Source organism: Monodon monoceros, unplaced genomic scaffold (genome assembly GCF_005190385.1).
Source record: "Monodon monoceros isolate NGI ecotype Baffin Bay Population unplaced genomic scaffold, NGI_Narwhal_1 Super_Scaffold_3, whole genome shotgun sequence".
Classification (NCBI taxonomy): domain Eukaryota; kingdom Metazoa; phylum Chordata; class Mammalia; order Artiodactyla; family Monodontidae; genus Monodon; species Monodon monoceros.
In genome coordinates, this window is record NW_021703780.1 from 91,366,063 (window position 1) to 91,385,646 (window position 19,584).

The 19,584-nt window shown below is 49.7% G+C and overlaps 1 protein-coding gene and 1 long non-coding RNA gene across 4 annotated transcripts in view; one reads left to right on the plus strand and one right to left on the minus strand.

Moving 5' to 3' along the window:
* The window catches only part of ITPR1 (inositol 1,4,5-trisphosphate receptor type 1), a 321,687-nt gene that overhangs the window by 296,275 nt on the left and 5,828 nt on the right, over positions 1-19,584 (plus strand). For all 3 annotated transcript variants that reach the window (XM_029244000.1, XM_029243998.1, XM_029243999.1), the window contains one exon: positions 15,818-15,979. In XM_029244000.1, coding sequence (XP_029099833.1) covers positions 15,818-15,979 — 162 coding nt within the window. The remainder of the gene's footprint in view (positions 1-15,817; positions 15,980-19,584) is intronic.
* Positions 8,465-19,584, minus strand: part of LOC114907906 — a 50,498-nt gene continuing 39,378 nt past the window's right edge. The window contains exon 3 of the long non-coding RNA XR_003796800.1: positions 8,465-15,958. This is a non-coding gene — a long non-coding RNA (uncharacterized LOC114907906). The remainder of the gene's footprint in view (positions 15,959-19,584) is intronic.

The following is a 19,584-nucleotide window of genomic DNA, read 5'->3' on the forward strand; positions in this document are numbered from 1 at the left end:
TTTATGCAGATGTGATTTTAAAGCTTTTTATGCAAAGAAACCCCAGGTGAGGGCTGATCACTGGCGGTGGACACAGGCAGGCCAGTACTCACGGGGCCCTAGTTCTTGAGCACCCAGTTCTGAGGGGCTTTCTGGGGATGCTGTACTGTCTGCACCATGGAGGCCCTTAAGTCTAATTCTGTGCTTCTCATAATTTAATGTACATCTGAGTCATCTCGAGAGCTGGTTCGAATTCAGATTCTGATTCAGCAGGCACTGGCAGAGCTTGAGATTCTGCATTTCCAGCAAGCTTCCAGGGGATGCCAGAGCTGCTGGTTCGTGAATCACACACCGAATAGTAAGAGTCTAACAGAAAAGACAAAACAGATCCTGTTTTAAGAAATTATCATCCAAACTGGTTATGCGGCTGCCGAGGAGAAGCATTCCTTCTCCTATATGGACTTAGCTGTCTGTGCGGTCTGTGAAGCTCTTCCACGTCTCTTACTGTGTTGAATGAAGAAAACTACCCAAAGTGGGGAGCCAGGAAGAGAGAACTTTGGGGGTGAGGAGAAACAGATGGGGTTTCACCACAGAGATGACTTTTTAAAAGGTTTTAAAAGAGAGAAGGTACAGTACTTCCCTGGCGTTCCAGTGGTTAGGACTCCGCGCTTCCACTGCAGGGGGCCCGGGTTCGATCCCTGGTCGGGAAAGTAAGATCCCGCAAGCCACATGGTGCAACCAAATTAAAAAAAAGAGAAAAAAAGAAAGAAGGGTAGAGAGACCAGAGTGATTAGAGTAGGAGACGGCAAGGAGAAAAAATAACACAAAGAAAGGGGAGAAAAAGACACGAGTCCCAGAATGAGGGTGATGGATGTCCTCTTTTACAGATGAAAGGGAGGCTTAAGGTTAAGTAAGCTGCCCAGGAAGAGCTCAGAAGCTGGGATGCAAGCCCGGGTTTAATGACCCGGAACTGCACTCCATGACCCCGGCATTGGGAGGACACGGGGAGGGTGCTGGCGGCTCTGGGCCAGGTGGGAGCAGGGTCTCTTCTTAGAGAGGGAGACTGGGAATTCTGGTGGTTGTCGGGTGCAGATGTTCACAGGGTAGGTTTCCGGGGTCAGGACACATTAACTGAAATGTCTTCAGGTCCTTTCTTTTCCTCCTGGTGTCGACAGTGCCAAATTAAACCGTGTTTGATCGGCATTCATGCAGACACAAACCTATCTGCATTGTGTAAACCAACCTGCATTTGCATTAAATCCTTTAATGTTTAGAAGAGGTAGCCTGTAGTTTTCACCCTCATCACACATTCCTTCTCTCCCCTTACTTCGTTTGCCTCTCTCTGAATGTGCCCTATCTTTAAGTCTTTCGGGGGCCAGTTTTGAAGTTTTCTGTTCATCACCTTGCTGTATGGTCACAGAAAACTCTGGTGCACTTTTGGGTTTCTGTCTCAGTCATGAAGACCTAACAGGAGCCTTGTGAGCAGTCACTTGATGAGGCTTAAAAGCCAGAAGTCCCCCCCAGCCGGCCACCCAGCATGCTCAGAGCCCCCTGCATTCACTGCGCTTTCCCATCTACATCATCCTTTGTATGAGAGCTTCTTGTCAAACAGCCTAAAAATCTGTAGCATCGAAGAATTCTTAACTCTGAATGTCCAAGTTGCTGAGGAACCAGATGTCTCGTGTGCTGGGCGAGGGCCCAGGAAGCGTTGGATCCACCAGCCGAAAGGCGATGCCATTTTGCCCACGGCGTTCCTGGCGGTGTCTCGCCCTGAAGCCACGTGAATCCTTGCCGGGCAGGCTCCCTGGAGAGCCACAGTGGGCTAGGAACTGGGGGTGCCCAGCTGAGTCACTCAGTGGGGGCTGGCAGCCCGAGGGCACTCAGCCGCCACGGTGGGGCAGGCTCCTTCCCCCCGCCGGCCTGCCCCGGGCATGGGCTCACTTAGTCAGATGCCACAGAGGCAGCCCCAGATGTAGCCCCAGCCGGTGGGGCGGTCCTCAGCATCCGTCCTCGCGAGGCGGGCCTCTGGGAGGAGAAGCCAGGAGATGTCTCGAAGAAGCCAACTCTGGGAGGCTGCAAATACTCCAGCGTCAGGAGGGAGAAGGGCAGTTGACGAGCAGTGTCAGAGATGGAAGGAAAAGCCGGCCAGGAGTCCGCGAGGCCCTTTGGCTTATCATGTCCCAGAAGAAATGACTGAGACGGGCCCTTTGGGTTCCTCGGGAAAACCGCCTCTTGCTTCGTGGCACGAGGCGGTGGGTGTTGAGTTCTTCTTCAGCTCTCCTTTAGCCCGTTCATTCAGATCCCAGAGACTCCTAAGGAACTGGGATGTCACAGTTGCCAAAAGACGACCCTACAGAACCAAATGGAAAAGGCCCCGGGTGGCCGCTCGGAGGGTGGGGGAGCTTTGCAGACGCCCCGAAAACAACTGCTTGCAGATGGGGTGTCAGGGGTGGCAACTAGGTTTTCATCTCAAAAACCAACAACTGCTTAGTGGACTCTACCAGGGGCTCTGATGGGAGAAGGCTTCTTAGAAGCCCAAGCTGACTTTGAGAGGGCAACTCCCGAGGCTGCAGTTCCCTCGAGAACTGGCCGACGGTCAGGGGGCCAGGACCTCTCTCTGGAAGCGGAAACATCTGGAAAGAAGGAGCATTTGATGCTCTGCCTCACAGCCAAGAACTCAGCAACCGGATGTTCACCCACAAATTAGTTTTCATCTAAACATAACAGAGAATGGTTTCCCTCTCCTGATCATCCCGTTTCCTTTCACTGGAGGTGGGACCTTTCCTGGCAAAGCCAGGCCCAGGCTGATGCCTCCCATGCAGTCATCACCACCTAAGAATGGGATCTGGGGGCAGAACATGGAAGGTGTGAGTTTTGGCTCCGGCCCTTCCGAGCCCGGTAACCCCGGGCAAGTCCCTGGACTTTCCTGACCCATGTGTGAATCGGGGTCAGTGTCCCGTCACGTGTCCATGGGGTGGCGGAAAGGAGAGGAACGTGTGGGCCCGGGGACAGAGGTGGTAAGCACTCAGGCACAGAGCCGTCAGCCGGGAAGCAGAGGGCTGCAGCGTGGACAGCTGGTGCGAACACCGACTCCTAGGTGCCAGGACTGCGTAAGGCGTCTCGGCTGTTGACGTGCTATTACTGAGAAAAGTCAGAACAGGCATCCTCCAGTGGAAAATTCCTGTGTCTTCCTCTCTCTTAAATTTAAAACTGTTAAGTGTCCTTAAATGTTGAAGCAGGACCAGGCTGACGTTATCACTGTCTCTCTGTTGAGTCGGTCACGGATACTTGTGACGTTTGTGTGTGCGGTTAGGGCTGTCCTCCGCTCGGGTTCACTGCCCAGGACCAGGGGTTCCGGCAACATGGGGAGTGCCCCCGGAGTGCTGTGTGTTAGATTCTATCCTGATTATACTGGGTTAGCTGGTGGGTTCGTCTCTTGGCTTTGCGCACATGATGGGAGGTGGCACTGCGCGGAGGTGACTTCGGGACGCTCAGCCTCTTCTGTGACTCTCTAAGTTACAGGACTCCCAGCGCCACCCAGTAGTGCAGAGCCGGTCTCAGATTCGTTGACTCAGGCCCCAGACAGGGCTGAACTTTCAGAGAAATGTGACTACAGAGTGACCTCACTTAGCCCTGGCAGTTCAAAGGAGGAGGAAAAAACCCTGAGTTCCCTTCTCCCCATATGAACTTGAAGTCTGGTGCTACCACATAGAGTTTTGGCGATAGCCTTTGTAATAAGTGGACTGTTTTTTTTACCCCTGGACTATAATTTATGTACCACACGCCCTTGCTTGAATGATGTTTAGCGCTATTGGCTTTTCTCCATTGCCAACTGAAATGAGAATTTGTGTCAGTCTATACATGATGATTTGACAGGCCATGCAGTCTGATGTATTTAACCAGAGTAAGTGGTAAATCAGTTGTGAGTATCTTTGCCTGAAGGAATTTAAATACTGCACAGTGGGCGTGTTGTAGGTAAAAGATCAAATATATGATTCCAAGCAAAGACCCAGCAGCCCAATTTTCTATGACAGTCAAACTCAGGAGAAAAGTCAGTCCTTGAAAAGCAGACCTAAGTTATTCTTGAAAGTTAGAAACTCGAGAAGCATTAAGAGGAAAGGTTGGTAAAGAAGACCAAACAATAACTTAAATATTAAGGCATCTACTTTGCTAATAAAATAGAGATTTCCCTTCTGAAGCTTGGAATTCTACCTTGTCAACATAAGGTGTATTTTCAGAGGTGTGTTTTTGAGTTAATTGCATTTAAAGACAGGGTGATCAGATGGGATACTGCTCATCCATAGTTCACAGGGGCCGCTCCAGCCCCTCCTCTTTGCCAGGATAGTGTGTGAATTGACGAGTGAACTGAACGGTGAACTAGCTGGGGAGAACCTTCTTCCACGCCAGCCTGATCCTGGGGCGCAGAGGGTGCTCCTGTGAACTCTGGGCTGTGCTGTGCTTCGCCCTGACCCAAGCAGACTGGATCATACCGTGGTAATAGGTCTCGTTTAATCAGTGTGTACTGAGATAAATGCTTTGCGTGTATGATCTTGTTTGGTCCCCATGACAGCATTGCAGGTGGCACTATCACCATCTCCCAGACGGGAACCTAAAGCCCAGGAAGGTTGAACCGCTTCTCCAGGGTCACGCGGCTGAGAAGTGCTCGGGCTGAGATTCACATCCAGGTCCAATGATTAGCCCACGCTGGAGGGGTCCTGACGTGTGCACGTTCAGCGTGGCTCGATCTGTGCTCGCACACATGCCTCAGTGTCGAGAACCCGCAGCCGTTGGGCTCTGGATGTGGTGGGTTTTCCTGACTAAGACTGGCTCATCTCCCGGGCCCCTCCTCTCTCCGCTGCGGTGCTGAATCAGCTGCCTTCAGAAGAGGCAAGGGCCGGAAAAAGGGGGGTAGGGAGAAGAGCAGGAGAGAGGATCCCCTAGGGAAAGTGCACAAATAACAGGATGGGGTTAAGTCTCTGAGCTGCCGCCAGCACCGCCAGTCAGGCAGCCACCTGAGTCCGGTGCTACAGGGGTTGTTTAAAAGACTGGAGCTCAGGAATGGCAGAGCACAGCTCTTATGAAGGGTGTACCTGCAATAGGTGTTCATTTGGACTTGCTACAATCTGATAAATTTCGTGGGCCTCACCTAAGCTTGGAACAGGGGATGATATTTCCTTTGGTGACCACATTTGGGGAGAGAGAGGGGTTGGTTAAAGGGGAAGGACGGTTCACCGGAGCCACAGCCAGACTTGGGCTCCCACACCCAGGGGACTCATGTGAATGCACAGAACTCCCTGAAAATTAAACGTCAGAGCTTCTGATCCATCCTCCCTTAGGCCTGGCGCTGACTTTTTCTCACAGGTAGAGCAGCCCGCTCTCTCCCCCTGCCTGCCCATCCCCCTCCTCCCCCCCCCCCCCCCCCCCCCCCCACACACACACTGATCCACCGGAGATTTCCAGTTTGTTCCATCTTGTATCAGTTCACTTGACCTCCTCGGACTTCGGGTGCAGGAGGGAGGGGCGTGCACCTAACGCTCCTCGACCTCCCCTTTCCCGAGTTCTCGCCTCACCTGTGCTTCACTGTGTACCTGGCAGGCGGGCCCTGGCTGCTGATACTGTGACATGGAAACCCTCTGCTTCTGCACAGATGTACAGGAACGGGTTTGGGCTTTTATGCTGGAATTCCAGTGAGGATATGCTGGGGCGGGGCGGGGGTGGGGTGGGGTTGATAAGATCCCGAGATGTGTCTTCTGCTTTCCTGCCTAAGCCGGGAGGCCACGGAGTTGCTTAAGGTGCCCGCTGGGCTCCGCCAGCCCTCAGCCGTGGGTGGGTAGGGATACAGGCTGTGCCGCCCTCTCATCCGGCCCAGAAAGCTTTCTGAAGCTCGCTGACACCACGGCAGAGTTCAGGCACGTCGGAGTGAGGGAGAAGTGGAGAGGGATTTGGCACTCGCCCCTTGGCGGCTGGAAACAGCGCGTCAGCATCACTGGACGTGCCACCCAGCCGGCCAGGCGCGCTCTCGCCCCACCCTCTGCACTTGAGCCGGGGTTCGTGTCCACGGCAGCTGCAGAGCTTCAGTTTCCCCACCCAGGCTCACACCACGTCCTGCCCTCTAGTCTGGAGGTACGAAGCCCCCCCTGCCCGGCCGCGCTTCGTGGGCGGCTTCCTCCTGTCCGGAAGCGCTGGGCATGGGAGCCGGGCCTGCAGGGCCCTCCCGGCCCTCTCTTCCGAGTTCCCCACGCCTGCCCTTCGCCAAGGTGTGCGAGGGCACTGTGCGCAGCAGTGAGGGGAGCAGAGCCATGAACTTACTGCTCGCGCAGGGCCCCGGCACTCGGGTCCGCCCGAGCGTGGGGTCCGTGAGCCTGGGCGCAGTATGAGCGTGGCTGCCGGCGTGTTCACCGCCTCTGCTAGGGTCTCCCCTTGGCTCATCAGCCCCAGGGTGTGTGTAGGGGTTGACGTGTTTGCACACGTATGTAAAATATTTGTTTACACGCACATTTCTCCCAATTCAGCAGATTTTTTAAGCTCCCAAAATGCCCTTTCCTCCCTTCCACACCTTGAGCCCGCCTCCTGCCCCTCCCCCGCCGCAGACCCCCACTGGGCCACCCGCCCTGCCCCTTCGGTCCCCGACTCCATAGCCACGCCGGTAACTCCCTGGCCTGCACTCCTTCATTTCCTCTCTGCTCTGAACACGGGCTGCGTCTGACAGAGCCGGGCGGTAGTGCGCGATGCCACTGAGAGGTGTGTGACCCCCTGGCTTTTATGAGAATGTTCTGAATTCGTTTTTACCGAGTACATATATTCAGGATTCTTTAAAATGTATCTCTTCAGAATGAGGCCTACTAGTGTGTGTCTAGGGAATGTGAGAATGAGGAAAAGATGCTAGCACTTAGGTACAGCTGTTTGTATTTAAAGGTTATGACGTGGACAAGGTCTCAGTTTCTCCTTTCACAAACGCACTTTTTTACAGGGCCCCCGTGTTACCACCTGTAAAGTGAGAAAGTTGAACCAGAGGGTCTCTTAGGCCACCTTTAGCTCTACAGTTCCACAAAGCAACTTTCAAACGACTACCGAGGGTCTGTGTCAGGAGTGGATGCAGGGAGGTATCAGGAGGGAGAGAGGAGACCCATGTGAACGAGCTAGTGAGTGTGTGGGTCAGAGTGCAAGGGGCAGGTTGGTAAAATGGGGCGGTTGGAAAGGATTGAGGAATCTGGAGAATTGTACTTTCTCCCGGAAGAGTTCAGGCTGTGGGCACCTTGCCTTCCAAACCCCTCTCAAGTCAGGATGGCGCTGGTGGCGCGCCCTTGAATTCTCACTGAAGTCGTACGGACGGTGACAAAGATGACACCCTCCCATCACCGGCTTCTCAGGGTGTCTAGGCAGGGCTGGCCTTCAGTAAAACCATTTCAATCAGGAGGAGATTTCCAGCACAGCAGCCAGAGGCCGACACGCTATCTCGCGGGACCCTGCTGCAGGTGAGGCGTGCATGATTGTATGTCCAAAGACAAACACTAAGTCTTCTTCCCCAAAACAACAGCAAAGAACTTTGGAAAGCCTTTTAAGTAGGCTAAAAACCAACCAAAAAAGAAACCATCATTGTATAAAGAGATCAAAGTTGAAAACTCGTGGAATGCAAAAAAGAATAGAGGCCAACCAAGAAACACTGTTAAAATCCCATACGTAACCACAAGGAACATTCTGGTAGACTGCTTAGCTAACTGAACGTGCAGGGGACGTGGCCTGAGCAGAACATCCTGAGCCAGCCTGGGAGAAGCCGAGTTCGCCTGAGGGCTCTTCCATCAGGAATCTCCGCCCGGCCCGCCCTGCCCTGTTCCAGCACAGGCCATCCCCCACCTTTCTCCCCTCCTCTGTGACCTCAGGCTTCTTCCTCCCACCACCTCAGGGGCCCAGGACCCAGCTGCACCTCTCCAAGTAGGGAGCGCTGCTTTCTCGTGGCCCCAGTGGGAGCCCGGCATCACTTCACCTGAGGGCCCAGAGTGACATGAAGCAGTGACTCTGCAGCTGACTCTGCCTAGGGATTTCATCAGAAATGGGTGCGGTTCTCTCCCTGGCGGGGCGTCTCTGTTACACTGTATCGTCCAAGGACAGCTATTAACTGAGTCTGGAAGGGTGAGTGGTCATTCCATCCCAGCTGGAGATTATATAATGGGGCCTGTCTGGGTGATGTCGTCCGAGACAAGAGCAGCAGACCACGCTGACGCCTGCACTTGCGAGCAGCGTGGGCACCCTTCCCGTGGCTCCATCGGCAAAAGAGAAATCTGTGCCTCTAAAATCGAAACCCTCACCCCGGGAGGGGGAGAACTAACTTACGTGGCAGTCAGGCGCCACACCTGGGGTCGGCATCGTGGGCCGCAGACCAGCTTTGTGACCTTAGGCCGCTGACACTGACCTATACTTGTGCATAGTGCTTTCCAGTTGACGGGCCATGTTCTTACAGCCATTTGATCCTCACATTCACCCTGTGAAGTAGCCAGTAATCTCTTTCTCAAAAAAAAAAAAAAAAAAAAAAAGAGGGAGCAGAGACCCAGGCTGGTTGGCTGACTCACCCCAGCTCACTGTCCTGTGAACACTCTGGACTGTCAGGGCTTCAGCTCCGGATCCTAGGACGCAGCTCTTCCCACTGACACACTGACGACATGGGCTTGCTACAGAAACAAACCTGTGAGATACAGGGACCTGGACCCTTGAGTTTCATTTCAGGCTGGCCAACAAATTCCAGGTGTGGGATCCATTTTTTTAAATAGGTTTTATTTTTTACAGGAAACACTGAGCAGAAAGAACTGAGTTCCGTATGCCCCCTTCTCCCCAGCTCACCCGCCAGTTCCCGTTATTAACTTCTGTATTACTGTGGTGTAGCTACTACAATTGATAAACTAACCTAGATACGTCATTATTAACTAAAGACAGTAGTTTACGTTAGGATTCACTCTTGGCGTTGTACATTCTGTAGCTTTTGACAAATGTATGATGACGTGGATCCACTGTTAGAGCAGCAAACAGAATAGGTTCACTGTCCTACAAGTCCTCTGTGCTCTACCTGTCCATCCCTCTAGCCCCCAACCCTCAATCTTCTTACCTTTGGAATCTATTTTTTCAATTTAGTTTTTTTTAAATATATAATAGATACTATAAATGACAATTTTGGAGTCATTGAGCATACTTAGAGTTACTATCACTGTTTTTTCACCCAAAGCAATGGATTCTGGGTTTTATTTGTTTGTTTTCCATGATCTTAGAAAAATGAGCTCTAAAGATTATTTTCTTCCTCTTCAATGCAAATAGTCACCCTAACTCACAAGAGGGGCAAATACTTAAAGTTTATTGAGTGTAATATATCCCTGCTTTAGAAAAGTTAAGGATTATCTTCAATCCTCCCCTTCCCCTCTCTTCCAGGCATTTTCTGGGGGTTTGGATACATGGGGAGGTTTGGATACATGGGGCAGCCAAGGATCTGTCTCCAGGCCTGCCCCTCAGTCACTCCTGTCACCTAAGCATCGCCAGGCACTCTGGGAAAATCCTGTTTGTCGTCTTGCTTGGTAAGATAAGTGGAAACGCATTTGACATTTGAGTTGAAAGGACAGTCTTTGCCTTCCTGAATCTTCCCCGAGGGGATTCTATGGCTTACAGATCCATCTTCCCGGGACCCATCTTCTCGACCATGACCCCTTCTTTGAACCTCACGCCCCCACCAAAAAAAAAAAAAAAATTGCATTTCTCTAGTCTGACTGTAAAAGAATAAGGGATTCAACAATAAATGTTGCGTTGTTTACATGGTAAACAAAACTCTACCTCAGTGGACTTTCTCTGAGGGGGTGACTGATGATCTCAGTTGTCTTTCTTAGAACAGCCTCTTCAGTTGAACCTGGGAAGAAGAAGAAAAAAAAAAAAACGCTTCTCAGAATGATGAGCATTTGCATCATACAATCCAACTTCCTCTCCTCTCTCTCTCTCTGTGTTTCTCTCTCTCTCACACACACAGCCTCCCTCTTTCCAGTCAAGAACATTTCAAGAGGTCAGTGCCGCCCCCGTGTCTAAAACTTCAGTGTTGCCTTTGCAGGGACTTTTCCAACTTTACCTAGAAAAGAACTAACCAGAACCTTAGCACTTGTGGTCAGCCTGCTTCCGGCTGTGGCTTGAGTCGGTTTGTCTGCTCTGACGAGGAAGTGCTTGCTGTGACGGGAACTGCACTGGCTGGATTGTAGGAGGACCAGGGCAGACAGTGCCTAATGACATTGGTATGCGAGGTGCCAGCAGCAAGGAAAGCAAGGGAAGCACAGAGGGGCCCTCAGACCCAGAGCGACAGATGCGGCTGAGAGACGTGCAGTGAACCCACGAGCCTCCCCAGACCCACCCTCCTGAACACACGCACACACACGCACACACATACACACACACACACACACACACACACACACAGCCCGAGATGAATTCATGTATAAACAAAAGTGCCTTCGTTGATGACTTTCTTAAAAAGGCAAGAGAAGCCAGGATACTGAGATATGTTTTTGATCTGGAACGGACATAAAGGCAGGATTTTGCAAACATTTATGGACCTTCAGCCCCTGGCCGGCCGGGGAACCACGGGCGCAGGCTTCCCTGGAGTCACTGAGCACTCAGCATTTGCTGTGAAAGTCTGAGCTAAAGAGAAAGTGACTGGACTCAGGTGTTCTCTCTCCGCTCCAAGGCCAGGACTGGGATAGTCTATCTTCCTGTAAAGGTTTCGATCTCTGTGCAGAGGGTCCTGCTGGTGAGGAGCCTCCACGCCGCGTCGGGGCTTATGCCACAGTGCAGGGTGCAAAGCCGAATGGAAACTGAGAACAGTGTGGCCAGAATTGTTAATTAATTTTAACTACTAGATGCTCCCTGGTAATTTGAGATTAGACTTAACAGCCCAGGATGAATTTTTTTTTTTTTTTGCGGTACGCGGGCCTCTCACTGTTGTGGCCTCTCCCGTTGCGGAGCACAGGCTCCGGACGCGCAGGCTCAGCGGCCGTGGCTCACGGGCCCAGCCGCTCCGCGGCACGTGGGATCTTCCCGGACCGGGGCACGAACCCGTGTCCCCTGCATCGGCAGGCGGACTCTCAACCACTGCGCCACCAGGGAAGCCCCCAGGATGATTATTTAATTAAAATACTGGCACCACCTAGGACCACAAATTTGGGTACGTACCCATGTCGGGGCAAAAGAGCTACCGGTACACACCATCGAGAGCACTTGGATACCTTGTTTCCTGTGGTTTAAGGTTTGGACGGGGCCCCACCTCTGCTTTGCATTGTTAGATATTAAGGTTGGAGGAGGGCAGTGAGGGAGAACCTTTAAGGTGGTAATTGGTGAACATCTCGACCAGGAAATCCTGTTCCTCCCTTTGTACTGAAGGACTCTCATGAAATGGAGAACGAAGGTGTATCGCCAGGATTGGGGCACATGGTACAGAGTGGCCTGTGAAAAGTATGACATTTCCTTAAAATCTTGGGGGTTTACCTTTAAAATCAGACTCGGTTTCATGTTCTCCAGGGCATATTTTGAGTTTAATATAAAAATATTTTGGATCGTTAGCCACTGACTAAAATGGACATTCTAAGAAGATGCATTATTTCTGTCTATGGCTTTATGTACCCCTTGGGCAGGGCCTTCATGCCCCAGGATTACAGGTGGCAGCCCACTTACAGAAGTACAGATAAAGCGAAAACGAACAGCCTGATGCATCTCCTGGCCACTGCGTGAGGAGCAAAGATGCCGGTAGCAGCCACTTTCAGGCCGGTGGGCCCCATTCGATGGCCTAGCGGATACTCACTGGGCACTCAGGACTTGGAGCTAGGGCTGCAGTGGGGTCCACGAAAGCGAAGAGCCATGCCCTGAGCCCTGCACTACACATTCCTTGTACTGCATTCCACCGCTTGGGGGCAGGGACCTTGTCTTCCTCATCTCTAGACCCTCAGCACTCAGCCCTGTGCCTGACACAGAAATTAGAAATATTCAGTAAACGGTTGTCGGATGAGGTCTGTGCGTTTTGCATTTGTCAGAGAGCTTTCTGAAATCACTGCCTGGGAGTCCAGAGATCAAATCACATACACCATGCAAGAAGGTGGGAATCTGCCGTGGAAAAATTCTTTTTCATCTATAGTCATGTGGTCGCTTGCTGTTAGAATAAGGAAAAGAAACTGTTCCTTAAACTTAAGGAACTTAAGCTACGTACAGAATCTTGCTTCGATTTTCTGTCTTCTTTTTTGAAGACCTGTTTAGTGTGGACTCTGTTTGGAAATCTGTGTTTTCTATTTTTATGGAGGGTTTGCTAAGCAAATGAACATGAAAATTTCAGAGCCAGGTCTGAGACGAATTCTCTACCCATTTTAGGCAGTTGTACATTCCTCTGCGTGTCGGCAGTCGGTGGGCTGCAGGTGAGCTCTCACTCCTTCTCGTACACGGCGCCTCTCTCTGCCAGCGCCTCGTCAGGCAGGGGCTCCAGGTCACTTCCTCCCCTTCCCCGCCACCCATGTGTCCAGGCCTCCTCCTGTCACCGCCGTCCCTCTCCCTCCCCAGCCCAGCTGGCATGGCTCTCCCGTGCTCCACAGTCTGGGCTGCTGCCCCCGCCTGTCTGCCCTCCGCCCCAACTGCGGCCCCACTGGTTTCAGGGCTGTGCCAGCCCCCCCTCTGCTGAGAAGGCCCTCACGCTGGCCCCGCGTCTGGCCACGTGATAACCTTCCTTCAGGCCCTCCACAAAGAGGATTCCAGCCACCCAGAACCACTGCAGTCAGTCCTTACGTTGACCCTTCTCTTCCTGCCGCTCATTTGACACGGCCTCGCTGCTTTGTTTCTTCTTTTTTTAACTGAAATGTCCACTCTCCTTAACTAAAGTGCAAGCACTTTGATGGCAGGAACCCTACCTCATACTTAGGTCTCAAAGCCATGTCCACTTTAAAGAGGTCCAGGAGGCCGTGACCAAGTGCAGGGGGCTCACTGCTGTTCTTCAGAGCCAAGCATGTAAGGTAAGGGCTCCTTAAGTATTCGTTGAATATGCTGTATTTTTTAAAATGTTTTCTTCCGAGAGCGCTTACTATACTTCTGACTTGAATCTAAAGAGCTATCAAACGTTTCCCCCCAAATATACTCAGTAATAGGAGTTTACAGTTTGTAAACACCAGATCATCCGCGGGATCTCCTTTGAAACGTAGGGATTGTTTCCTCCCTCCCGGGGCCGTGTCCTGCGTCACCGTGCAGGGTAGGCCTTAGCAGTCTCTGAACTCCCTGCTACGTCACATTCTGTCGTAGCCCCACTGATGGTGTGTCCACGTGCTCCTGAGTCTGACGGTTTAAGTGGGACTTTGGATCTTTCCTCTTCACCTCGCTCTCCTCAGGGGTCAGCGTGCAGACATTCGCAGCCGTCCCCGTGGGTAGCCGGTCTCGGGTACACGGCCGGCCTTGCTGCAGCTGTGCCCGTGGCCCATCAGCCTGGCCACCCGTCTCTCCCTCTGTCACGGGGCCCGCGCTGCCTAGTGAGAGTAACCGCCAGCCACCTGTCCCCTCCGTGTGCCCCCGGCAGTCAGGGGCTTCTTCCCTGAGAGTGGCACGGTGGGAAGGTGGGATGACGTGTGAAGGACTAACATGGGGCAGTGGTATGACCAGTGACAGGTGACCTCAGCTGCCTTTCAGTGTCGCCACTGTGCTTAAATGTTTGCAGATGTCTGCTCTCTCCTCTTCGCTGTAGACACACAGCAGAAAACTGATCAGACACGGCAACGCTCCAGGGTTTCAGGCTGGTCATCTTTGAAATGGGGTGTTTTGCCCACTGCTCTGTCTGCGGTGGGAGGCTGATGAGAACGAGTACAGGCTAACGTCGGGGCACATGGGAAGGGAGTGTCGACCACAGGGTGTGTGGCACAGCAAGGTCAACAGCATCACTTTCCTCTTCCAGCAGTCATTCTAAGCAATGGAGGTTTACCATTTAAGCATTAGTTAGCAGGGCCCACCCAGGAGACAGTGGCTTTATCATTCCTTGCTTCCACAGATATTTGTCAAGGGTCTGCTGTGTTCCAGTCACTGTACTAAGGTGGTTCCTGCTCTCAGGATGCTGGCAGGCTAGTGAGTCCCGACTAGACTCCCCACACGTCTTAAGCAAATGCTCTCAAGTAGATGGGACACCTCGTGCCACTGTGGTATGCCTTCTTTGTAGTATTTTCAACTAGTTCTTGTTTGGCTTCTATATTGCTAGATTGCATTAGGTCAAGACACGGTTTAGTTACGTTGCTTTTTAAAACTTAGACGTCTTGTGGTATTTTGTTCTTGATTTTGAGTATGTTGATGCCTTTTATTGTATATGACAGCGGTTGGCCAACTACAGACTGTGGGCCAAACCTGGCCCTCCACCAGCATTTGTAAATAAAGTTTTATCGGAACACAGCTACCCCCGTTCATTTGTGTATACTCTATGGGTGTTTGGGGGCTACATAGCAGATTTGCTGTGACAGAGACCATATGGTCCAGAAAGCCAAAGGTATTTACTATCAGAAAATGTTTACTATGCAGAAAAATTCTGCTGATCTCTGGTGTACACAAAGCAACAACAGCAAATTCTGTGTGTGTGTGTGTGTGTGTGTGTGTGTGTGTGTGTGTGGGTGGGTGGGTGGGTGTGTGTGTGTGGGTGGGGTGGGCATGATTTGTGTTAGGATGTTTATTAGAATTCATCCCGACAAGATCCGAATGGCCCAGGTGAGATGTGACGCCAGCCGGATGTGGAATGAGTCAGTGTGCCTCCCCTTACCTCCGGCTGATGAAGCTCTTCTTACAGTTCATTCCTGCCTCTCTGTACAGAACTCACCCAGGAGGTGTACTTTTTATGAGAAAAGCATATGTGGGCAGGAAGAAGTGAGGTGGGAGGAGGAGGCTTGTCCATCCTGTTAACCAGCGGTGAGAAATGCTGTTTACAGGTATGAGCTACAGGCATCAAAACAAAGGGAGGAGACAGACAGGGAAGGAGACTGAATGGGTCTTTCTTACACCAACTGACGGCACCCACCAGCCATTTCAGGCCGGAAGGAAAAGGAAACACGAGTCGAGAGGTGGTGTCCATAAGTTCACAAAGAGGGAAACTGAACCCGCTCCCCATTTTCAGCCTCTTAACAACCCTCTACCAAGCAAACACACCCATACACGTATCTGGTCGATCCCAGAACACTCGGGATCTTAAAATTCATGTACTTGTAGAGTGTGTGAGAATGATTTTCCAAGTATAACGCTTTAAAAAGTATACAGCACGGTACGAGGTACGTAGAGTAGTCAAAGCCGCAGACTGCAAACAGGAGGCAGTTGCCACGGGGTGGGGGAGTTACTGTTCAACGGGGATGGAGTTGAAGTTGGGGAAGATGAAAAGAATCCCCGAGATGGATGCTGGAGATGGCCGCACAGCAATGTGAATGCACTTAATGCCACTGAACTGTGCACTTAAAAATGGTTAAAATGGTAAATTTTATTACATATATTTTAACACAGTTTTAAAACTCCAATCTCATTAGCTGTGTCATTTGCAAAGATCACAGATGGAGTGGCAGTAGTCGTATTTGGAGATTAGGAATCTTGTTTGGAAACCCACTTTTCCTCATATGTTAAAGTGATTTCTTCTAGGAATTAAGAGAGTTTAATTATATTCAACTAAAAAGATATTTACTGAACGGTTTAAAAAAACACAGTACAGTACATTAGTTCTGCAGCAGTCAGAAAGCGCCTGGTGAAAGACGGCACAAAGAAAAGATGGTGTGATAAGACTGCCTTTGTTGTCTCTCCTCTTCGAAGTGACTCCCTCTTTTTTTCATGTGGATTCCAGGAAAGAAACCTTGACTGGTTCCCAAGGATGAGAGCCATGTCCCTGGTCAGCAGCGATTCGGAAGGAGAACAGAATGAGCTGAGGAGCCTGCAGGAGAAGCTGGAGTCCACCATGAAGCTGGTCACTAATCTTTCTGGGCAGCTGTCAGAATTAAAGGACCAGGTAAAGAAAAGAAACCCCACCTGCCTACACACCCCCACACACACCCACTACCATACACACCAAGTGTGGTGAGAAAATCAGTAGTGCTCATGTTAAAATGCTGAAGTTTATCACCTGGATAGAAAAGGAAACGGGCAACAGAGGACAAACTCATTTAGTCCATCAGTTTCCCCTCCACTCCCCCTTCACTGCCCTTTGACAGGATAAGCCCATGACGCTACTCTCAGTGCCGCTCAGGACGAGGTTTTCATATGAAAAACAAAACCAGAAAATGAGAAAATGCAAACTACTTCAATGAAGTGCTGTACAGAAAAACACGATGTGCAAAGCTGTACTCTGGACTTTTCTTCACTGACAAAAGATTAAAGGCTGTTTCTGGTTTTGCTTTTCAACCCTCAGATCTATCTACCCCTGGCCCCAGATACTGAAATCCAGCATCCTGGGATAAACCACAGTCAAGGAAGAGCCCCTTTTGGTTCATTCATTGGCCAAATCCTTATTGAGTGGCTCCCATTGTCCAGGCAGCATGGCGGGTGCTGGGGGTGAACAGTGACCGCTCTGCCGGCCGCATCCCTGCACTCACCCAGCTCAGCCGTCTACAGATGCGCTGCCCCATCCTGCTCCCTGTCCATAAGATAAATGCTTTGCCCCTGTAACTAAGCTGGGCGAAGGGGGCAAGTCTGCAGCAAACCCTGTATACTCCAGAGCCCCCCTGCCCCGCCCTTGACCCCCTTAAAATGAGCACTCACAGTCACCGGGTGGTGACCTCCCGCTGGGAGGACCTGTGCTCTGCCCGTAGCTGACCGGGATAATCCTGCACAAACATGGCAACAGTTCAGCCTCCCGCATGCGGTGCTGAAAGCTTTTAATCAATTCCGTAGACAAGATTATAAATTTTGCACAGCAGTAGTTATCAGGCAAGGCTGGCCTGGAGGTAAGTTGTAAGGTATACCCGCAGGTGATTTATTCCTCTTAGGTACATAATAACTAGTGAAGGCCCTGTCTGGCATCAACTCTTCTTGGAGGTAGTTTACATGGCACTTTAACAATCCTACTTTGAATTGTATTTCTGTTCCAACTAAATTATTCCAAACTGAGCCCCAAGATACCATTTGGCCTCAAGTTCTTTTCTTTCACATGTATTAAGATACAAATAAGAAGACTAATGGGAACAGAAGACCTTATTTATGAAGGCTGTCTACAGCGCTGAGCTTGGTAGCCACCTAAAATGAGTAATAACCTAAATAAGTAAAACTAATGAAGATCTAACTAGATTACTTTGCTTATTATTTTATTAACTTTTTACCCCTGCTGTGAAACACTTGACAAATGTTCCACAGGACTACACTGATTCATGAGCACACTGTCTGCTACAGCTGCTTCTGTTTCCCCCCCCTGAAGAGCGAGGCGAGCTCCGTAAGGCATGTAGCAATGCTCAAGTTCCCTTCCTCTCCCTTTGAGAGAGCTGTGGCTACAAGAATCTCCATTAAATCAGATGTTTTAAATTAGATGCCAAAAAATCTTACAAAAATTGATCTCATGCAGACCTAAATAAAGGAAGTATTTAGCGCTCTATAAAGTGCCATTTGTAAACATGTCTGAAACAAACTATTATTGGGTATTCTGGGGTAGTAAATGCCACTCGAGCCCTTCTCTATAGGCCGGGCCTGTCCTTTCAATGCTTAGGATCCTGTGTGTTGAATTGCTCCCTGAGGGTCGTTCTGAAGTGGCTTCAGTGATGAACACCGTGCAAACCAGTGAACCTGGTCTAAGGAGCGAATTGAAGCTGAGGAATTCGCACAGAGAATCATAGGTATAGGAGGTAGCCAAGACCACAGATGGCATCGCACCCAGTTCCCTCATTTTATTTCGTGAGGACGTTCAGGGTTCATGGCAGGCTCTTAGGAAATTTATCCAACTTTACCTGAAAATGTCAGGTTGGAACTCCTGGTCCTGCAGTCTGGGTTTGATTTTGTGTGCGCGTGTTGTGTTTTTATTTTCCCTTGTTTTGTTTTGTCACTGTACCCTGTTTGCCTTTTATGGTCGACTGTTTAAATTCTCATTCATTTTTTTTAAGAACGTTAAAGATTTCAGAAGTCGCCTCACGCACTTAAACGTTAAGGAGTGATACAGTCATTGCCATGTTACACCACTGATCAGAGACTTGGCATTAGAATCGTTTCTGTGGAGCCAAAATTTTGGCTTGAACAAACTATGTAAAACTTGATTACATATGGACTAAGGTTCATTAAGTGACATCAAAACCAGTGTGGTTTAAACTGCTTGGTTTCAGCTCTGTTTACATTTTTGTTTCAAAGTTAACGGTTGGAACCACCCTTCAGAAAACCCTTCCCCTATGAATGAATTTGAAATCGGACCATTTTTTCTTGTAAGATGTTATAGGCTAAGAAGAAATCGGAGGAAACCAGTAATATATTCTCCAGTGCCTTTACCAGTATTGATCTGCTTAGGTTTTAAGGTGACCAGAATCACAGGAAAAATTCAGCATTGTTGCTTTTGCTGGGGAAAATTTGCTTTTTTCAGAAGGCATTAGTCAACATTTTCTTTTGATTTTGTAACAAAACTGTAAAGCATTTGTTCGACAATCAACTTGTTGAAAAGATTTGAATTTTATTAAATTTGGTGTGTACCAGTCCTAAAGATTTCTTAAATTGTTCTACATAAAAAGCCATGCAGACAGGTCAGAGAACTGCTGGTTCTTAAATGGTCATTGTGAGAATTCCTGCCCTCCAAAGGGAAAAAAATTCTGAATTAAAAAATAAAAACTCCATGAATGATTAATGAACAAGAAACTCTGTGACAGATATTTTTTAAAACAGCTATGAAAGAATACCATTCACTGGTAAAAGTGCTGGAAAATACAAAAATTGCTTCATCACTTAGATATTTTTGCAGATCTAATGGTCCAAAAACCAGCATAATGGAGCAAAGACAGCTGAATGTCTTGGGATTTAATCTTCACTGTTATTGACCTCGTTGGTTGTTGTTTTCTTAAAATACCAGTTTGAGGAGAAAAAGTTCTTGTCAAGGATATTAGTAAAATCCTGGTTAGTGGTCTTTCTATTACTGCCAAGAACAGTTAATTAAAATTGCTGTTCTAAGTGTTACTTAATGATGCTTCTCATCTTGAAGTTTCCCCTCCCAAGAGATTCTGAATACTAAATGTGATTCTCTTACATTCTTATTCCAAGGTGGAGAACTAATGTAAGAACTTAAATTTTTTTTGCATGTTTTCTTTATATTGAGAGAAGGGTTCACTTTCTTGAAAATGTGACTGGCTTCCTATAGGACAGTGACCCTTATTTGTAGTTGGTAGGAAAAGAAGTAGTGCTTGAAATTCATGTCATATTAGCATGCGATAGTGTTTGGCATTTTGTTTGTTTGTTTTTTGTTTTGGTTTGGTTTTTTTGCGGTACGCAGGCCTCTCACTGTTGTGGCCTCTCCCGTTGCGGAGCAACAGGCTCTGGACACGCAGGCTCAGCGGCCATGGCTCACGGGCCCAGCCGCTCCGCGGCATGTGGGATCCTCCCGGACCGGGGCACGAACCCGTGTCCCCTGCATCGGCAGGCAGACTCTCAACCACT